Raw genomic sequence first — 7,500 nt, 5'->3', positions numbered from 1 at the left:
CATATAAACACACACACACACTGTGCTGCCTAGCCCTGGGGGTTTGGGCTGCCTAGCCCTGGGGGTCTGTGCTGCCTAGCCATGGGGGTTTGGGCTGCCTAGCCCTGGGGGTCTGTGCTGCCTAGCCATGGGGGTTTGGGCTGCCTAGCCCTGGGGGTCTGTGCTGCCTAGCCATGGGGGTCTGGGCTGCCTAGCCCTGGGGGGTCTGGGCTGCCTAGCCCTGGGGGGTCTGTGCTGCCTAGCCCTGGGGGTCTGGGCTGCCTAGCCCTGGGGGTCTGGGCTGCCTAGCCCTGGGGGTCTGGGCTGCCTCCTGAGTTGAGTTGTTGCTGCCCAGGTTGCTGCATCAGGAGTGGCAGGACGGGAACATCGAACACCTCAAGTTCCAGGTGCGGATGCTGAGCAGTCACGCTCCCAGGTGTTTGGCCAACTGGAAGATGTGAGTGCAACACAACAAAACAACACAACAACACAACAACACACTGAGAATCCTTTTAGTTAAACATGAAACAGCCCCCAACTCACCGTCACCAACCCACCAGATAAAAATAATCACTACTTTTAGCGTGTTTAGAGCAGCATATCTCTACGCTAAAAACATGCTAAAAGTAGTGATTATTTACATGGAGTCTGGTGGAGATATGCTGCTCTATACACACTAAAAGTAGTGATTATTTACATGGAGTCTGGTGGAGATATGCTGCTCTATACACGCTAAAAGTAGTGATTATTTACATGGAGTCTGGTGGAGATATGCTGCTCTATACACGCTAAAAGTAGTGATTATTTACATGGAGTCTGGTGGGTTTGGTGATGGTGATTTCTGTATCATGTTAAACTAAAAGAATCTTACTCTTAAACTAAAAGGTCTATCTCTGTAGGGATCCATCCCATAATGTTACCCAAACATGGGAAAATAGAGTCCAAGTTGAGGAATAAAACCAAAGTTACCCTTTAACTTTGACTGTGGCTGTTTGTTTCTCTCAGAGCGATCGCTGTGGAGAGGGAGCTGAACCATTCATCTGAGGTGAGTTAGAGAAGGAGGGACCTCACAGTCCTGTAAAAACCACCAGGAGGTGCATGGAGTCTGGTTGGCAGGGTGGAGGGAGGAGGGGACTCAGTCCTGTAAAAACCACCAGGAGGTGCATGGAGTCTGGTTGGCAGGGTGGAGGGAGGAGGGGACCTCACAGTCCTGTAAAAACCACCAGGAGGTGCATGGAGTCTGGTTGGCAGGGTGGAGGGAGGAGGGGACCTCACAGTCCTGTAAAAACCACCAGGAGGTGCATGGAGTCTGGTTGGCAGGGTGGAGGAGGAGGGACTTTTGATCCTGCAGGTCCTCTGAACAACGTGTGGTGGTTTGACTCCGCTCTGACTCTGATGTTTCTGTTCTGTTGAAAAAAATTGACTGGGCGCTCCGCGTCTCCTCTTCCTCTCCTCTCCTCCTCTTCCTCTCCTCTCCTCCTCCTCTTCCTCTCCTCTCCTCCTCCTCTTCCTCTCCTCTCCTCCTCTCTCTTCCTCTTTCCTCCTCTACTCTCGTCTCCTCCTCCTCTTCCTCTCCTCTCACTGTCATCTCCTCTCCTCCTCCTCTTCCTCTCCTCTCCTCCTCCTCTTCCTCTCCTCTCCTCCTCCTCCCTCTTTATGTCTCTGTCTCTCTGTCCTAGGTGCGTCTCCTGTACCAACAGGCTCTCCACAACCTCCCGCTGTGTGCTGCCCTGTGGAAACATGTAATTTAATTTATCAACACACACACACACAGACACACACACACACAGACACACACACACACAGACACAGACACACACACACACAGACACAGACACACACACACACAGACACACACAGACACAGACACACACAGACACACACAGACAGACACACACAGACAGACACAGACAGACACACACACACACACACACACACACACAGACACACACAGACAGACACACACAGACACACACACACACAGACAACATGATGTAACACAGGAAGTGACACGTGTGAATGAGGCCTTTGTGTCGTTTACTCGCATGTTCACCTGCTGCCCCCCATCCTCACATCCTCTCCCTCTGTCCCCCTCCCTCCCTCTGTCCCCTCCCTCCCTCTGTCTGTCACTCCCTCTGTCTGTCCCTCCCTCCGTTTGTCCCTCCTTCTCTCGGACCCTCTCCTCCGTCTGTGTCTCCCCCACCCGTCTCCATACTCCTCCTCTCTCGGTCTCCCCCTCTCCTCTCCCTTTGTTCTGTCTCTCCCCATTCTCCCTGTCTCCGTCCTCCTCCTCTCATCCTCCCTCTCTTGTTCCCCCCCCTCTGCCCCCCAGCGGCTGCTGTTCGAGAGGCTGCAGAAGGCCCCCCTCCTCCGAGCGTCTGCGGCGTCTCCTGGACCGATGTCAACAGGTGGGAGTGAGTCTCAGTGACAGTGGTGGACAGGTGTCAGCAGGTGGACAGGTGCCCCCCGGAGGACAGGTGTCCCCCCCCGCAGGCGGACACAGTGAGTCCAGTTACAGACAGAAGATCAGACCACTCCCCACTCCCCCCCCCCCCCAACCCCCCCCCCCCCCCCCCCCACAGACTCAAACCAGAGACACACAGAGAGATCTGATTGGCTGTAGACAAGTCGCACGCACCCGGTCTCCCTGACCCCCGTCCCTGAAAGACCAGAGACCATATCCTGCAGCTGCTGCGAACCGTAACCTGCTGCGTTATTAATCATTAATTATTCATCATTAATTATTCATCATTAATGTAAGATCTGACTCCAGAGCAGTTACACGTCCCTAAAATATTTCATTTTTTCCCCTAAAAATCTTTAACATTTCATTTAAAAATGTAATTCTTCTTTCCTAAATATGTTGAACTTTCTCTGAAAAATATTTAAAAAATTTAAATATTTAAAAAAAAAAATAATATTAAAAACAAATTCTAAATGTTACAACTTTTTTCATAAAGTATTCCAACTTTTTTCAACCCCCTAAAAGCAGTTTTTAAGGACTTGTTAAGGTGATATTAGAGATATTAAAGAGATATTAATCAGATATTTGAGATATATTTGAGATATATTTGAGATATATTCGAGATCTTAGAGAGATATTAGAGAGATATTAGAGATATTAGAGATATTAGAGAGATATTAGAGAGATATTAGAGAGATATTAAAGAGATATTAATCAGATTTAGAGAGATATTAGAGATATTAGAGCTATTAGAGAGCTATTAGAGAGATATTAGAGAGATATTAGAGAGATATTAGAGAGATATTAATCAGATATTAGAGAGATATTAGAGAGATATTAATCAGATATTAGAGAGATATTAGAGAGATATTAATCAGATATTAGAGAGATATTAGAGATATTAATCAGATATTAGAGAGATATTAGAGATATTAATCAGATATTAGAGAGATATTAGAGATATTAATCAGATATTAAAGAGATATTAGAGATATTAGAGATATTAGAGAGTCCTCGAGGCTGAACAGCGCTGCGCGTGAAGGATATGGTCCTGGTGTCGGGGGGGCGGGCGGGGGGGGCTGTGCGTGTGGACGTGGTCCGAGAGACAGACAGACGAGACGAGGTGAGACGGCGTCCTCCTGCGGGACACCGCCGTGCCGGGACGCCGGGCCGTAAGTATCAGCTGCATTTGGATCATTTCCTCCTTCTGATTGGTTGGGCCTGTGTGTGTGTGTGTGTGTGGGAGGGGGGGGGCCTTTGCCCCTCCCCCAGCAGTGTGTATGGGGGGGTATGACCTGTACCCCCCCCCCAGCAGTGTTTTTTAAGGATGCCCCCCCCCCCCCCGGAAACTCTTTTCTTTTGCTCGGAGACTCCCAGAGACGCGGGGACGGAGACGGGACAGGACACGTTTTCTGATGTCCAATAAATTCTACCAGATATCTATATATAGTATATATCTATATATATGGTGTGTATATACATATACATATGGTATATGGTATGTGTACTGTATATACTACGTGTGTGTGTATATATATATATATAAGTATATAGACGTGTATCTCTGAGGACGGACCAGGAGCCGAGTCCTTCACTCTGGTTTTTATTGTACATGTTGGAGTTCATGTTATTAAATTATGTTCTGAAGACAAGAGACGCGTCTCCAGACTGTTATTCACTGTGTCCCTGGGGGGGGGGGGGGGGGGGGGGGCGTCTCCAGACTGTTATTCACTGTGTCCCTGGGGGGTCCTCCAGATGTCTCTAGAGGTCTCTAAATGTCTTCAGATGTCTTCTGATGTCTCTAGACACACAGCTGATAGTTGGGACAGGAAGTTGAGTACAGAAACAAAATAAAAGATCCTGTTGATTTTCAAAATAAAAGCTCCCGGCGGATTGTGTCTCCCTGGACTCCACCTTGAAGACGTCATAATGGACGGAGACAGGAAGTCAACAGCTCAGAGGTTGTAGTTCTCTTCATAGAAACTACAGATTCACACACACACACACACATCTACACACCTGCTTACCAGATACATACTAACCGGTCCTTAAAGGCACCATAACCGGCCCTTAAAGGGTCCTTAAAGGCACCATAACCGGCCCTTAAAGGGTCCTTAAAGGCACCATAACCGGTCCTTAAAGGCACCATAACCGGCCCTTAAAGGGTCCTTAAAGGCACCATAACCGGCCCTTAAAGGGTCCTTAAACGCACCATAACCGGCCCTTAAAGGGTCCTTAAAGGCACCATAACCGGCCCTTAAAGGGTCCTTAAAGGCACCATAACCGGCCCTTAAAGGGTCCTTAAACGCACCATAACCGGCCCTTAAAGGTTCCTTAAACGCACCATAACCGGCCCTTAAAGGGTCCCTAAACGCACCATAACCGGCCCTTAAAAGCACCACTTCTGTAATTCTGCATCAATTTTAAACATTAACATTACGAATGACCTTTGAATGACCTTTGAATGACCTTTGACCTTTTGTCTGATGCATATCACGGCTGAAGGCTGGGGGGGGGGGGGGGACTTCAGAGACTTTATTTATTGGGACCTGCTGGACACAGAGTCCGGATTACGTCAGGTCCAGGACTTCTGTGACGGTGACGCGTCCGTCGTCTCCGACCGTCTCCTGCAGCCGAGGACGACTCAGCTTCAACCACAGAGACCGCTTCAGCTCCTGGGCCTGGGCCACGTAGTCCTTGAACGCACCATCATAGAATATATATATCATTAAACTGGGCAATGTAGTCCTTGAACGCACCATCATAGAATATATATATATCATTAAACTGGGCCACGTAGTCCTTGAACGCACCATCATAGAATATATACATCATTAAACTGGGCAATGTAGTCCTTGAACACACCATCATAGAATATATATATCATTAAACTGGGCAATGTAGTCCTTGAACACACCATCATAGAATATACATCATTAAACTGGGCCACGTAGTCCTTGAACGCACCATCATAGAATATATATATATCATTAAACTGGGCAATGTAGTCCTTGAACACACCATCATAGAATATATATATCATTAAACTGGGACACGTAGTCCTTGAACACACCATCATAGAATATATATATCATTAAACTGGGCCACGTAGTCCTTGAACGCACCATCATAGAATATATATATCATTAAACTGGGCCACGTAGTCCTTGAACACACCATCATAGAATATATATATCATTAAACTGGGCCACGTAGTCCTTGAACGCACCATCATAGAATATATATATTATTTAACTGGGCCACGTAGTCCTTGAACGCACCATCATAGAATATATATCATTAAACTGGGCCACGTAGTCCTTGAACGCACCATCATAGAATATATATCATTAAACTGGGCAACGTAGTCCTTGAACGCACCATCATAGAATATATATATCATTAAACTGGGCCACGTAGTCCTTGAACGCACCATCATAGAATATATATCATTAAACTGGGCCACGTAGTCCTTGAACGCACCATCATAGAATATATATATATCATTAAACTGGGCCACGTAGTCCTTGAACGCACCATCATAGAATATATATATATCATTAAACTGGGCCACGTAGTCCTTGAACGATATATATATTCTATGATGGTGCGTTCAAGGACTCTATTGTGTGTATTTTTGTGTATTTTTATGTATTTTTGTGTATTTTCTTGTATTTGTGTGTATTTCTGTGTATTTCTGTGTATTTTTGTGTGTATTTGTGTGTATTTTTGTGTGTATTTTCGTGTATTTCTGTGTATTTTCGTGTATTTCTGTGTGTATTTCTGTGTATTTCTGTGTACTTCTGTGTACTTCTGTGTACTTCTGTGTACTCGTCTCACCGGCCGGTCGGCGGCGGCGAGCGCGGCGAGCGCCGGCGGCCGCAGCACCGCGTCGTAGATCTCTCGGTACCGGTCCACGCTCAGACCGTGGATCAGAACCGGCTGGTCCTCCAGCTTCTTCTTCTGCTGTTCTGACATCACTTCCTGCTCAGAGGGAAACACATTCAGTCTCTACGGCGACAGCCAATCAGCAGAGACGTCTTCATCCCAAACAGGAAGTGACTTTCAGCAGCGTGGAGGTTGTTATTACCAGTTTATGTAATCTGGTTAAAGAGGAACTCAGTACGGGGTCCTGATACGGGGGCCCTGATACGGTGGCCCTGATACGGGGGCCCTGATACGGTGGCCCTGATACGGGGGCCGTGATACGGGGGCCCTGATACGGTGGCCCTGATACGGTGGCCCTGATACGGGGGCCCTGATACGGGGTCCTGATACGGGGGTCCTGATACGGGGGCCCTGATACGGTGGCCCTGATACGGGGTCCTGATACGGGGTCCTGATACGGGGTCCTGATACGGGGGCCCTGATACGGTGGCCCTGATACGGGGTCCTGATACGGGGGCCCTGATACGGTGGCCCTGATACGGGGGCCCTGATACGGGGGCCCTGATACGGTGGCCCTGATACGGGGGCCGTGATACGGGGGCCCTGATACGGGGGCCCTGATACGGGGGCCCTGATACGGTGGCCCTGATACGGGGGCCCTGATACGGGGGCCTGATACGGTGGCCCTGATACGGGGGCCTGATACGCTGGCCCTGATACGGGGGCCCTGATACGGGGGCCCTGATATGGTGGCCCTGATACGGGGGTCCTGATACGGGGGCCCTGATACGGTGGCCCTGATACGGGGGCCCTGATACGGGGGCCCTGATACGGGGGCCCTGATACGGTGGCCCTGATATGGGGGCTCTGATACGGGGGCCCTGATACGGGGGCCCTGATATGGTGGCCCTGATACGGGGGTCCTGATACGGGGGCCCTGATACGGTGGCCCTGATACGGGGGCCCTGATACGGGGGCCCTGATACGGGGGCCCTGATACGGTGGCCCTGATATGGGGGCTCTGATACGGGGGCCCTGATACGGGGGCCCTGATACGGGGGCCCTGATACGGTGGCCCTGATATGGGGGCTCTGATACGGGGGCCCTGATACGGGGGCCCTGAGGTGCAAAACACAACGACATTAACCAAAACGGAGAGGTGGGTACCC

General features: G+C 49.4%; 2 protein-coding genes across 2 annotated transcripts in view; one reads left to right on the top strand and one right to left on the bottom strand.

Moving 5' to 3' along the window:
- The window catches only part of zfc3h1 (zinc finger C3H1-type containing), a gene marked incomplete at its 5' end in the record, with an annotated part of 10,714 nt that extends 6,617 nt beyond the window's left edge, over nucleotides 1-4,097 (top strand). Inside the window, 4 exon segments of the mRNA XM_032508537.1 lie at nucleotides 335-436; nucleotides 985-1,024; nucleotides 1,659-1,721; nucleotides 2,312-4,097. Of these exon segments, the coding sequence (XP_032364428.1) occupies nucleotides 335-436; nucleotides 985-1,024; nucleotides 1,659-1,721; nucleotides 2,312-2,407 (301 nt within the window).
- A 2,440-nt stretch (nucleotides 4,098-6,537) lies between these two features.
- Nucleotides 6,538-7,450, bottom strand: LOC116678818 (proline-rich protein 2-like; the record flags this gene model as incomplete). The annotated part of the gene is made up of 1 exon (XM_032508538.1): nucleotides 6,538-7,450. A coding segment is annotated over one exon (913 nt), but the record flags the coding sequence as incomplete, so codon positions are not given.
- Nucleotides 7,451-7,500: the final 50 nt, after the last annotated feature.

Source organism: Etheostoma spectabile, unplaced genomic scaffold (assembly GCF_008692095.1).
Source record: "Etheostoma spectabile isolate EspeVRDwgs_2016 unplaced genomic scaffold, UIUC_Espe_1.0 scaffold00008245, whole genome shotgun sequence".
Lineage (NCBI taxonomy): Eukaryota > Metazoa > Chordata > Actinopteri > Perciformes > Percidae > Etheostoma > Etheostoma spectabile.
The sequence above is the reverse complement of the archived record's forward strand: the minus strand, read 5'-3'. Positions and strand labels throughout refer to the sequence as shown.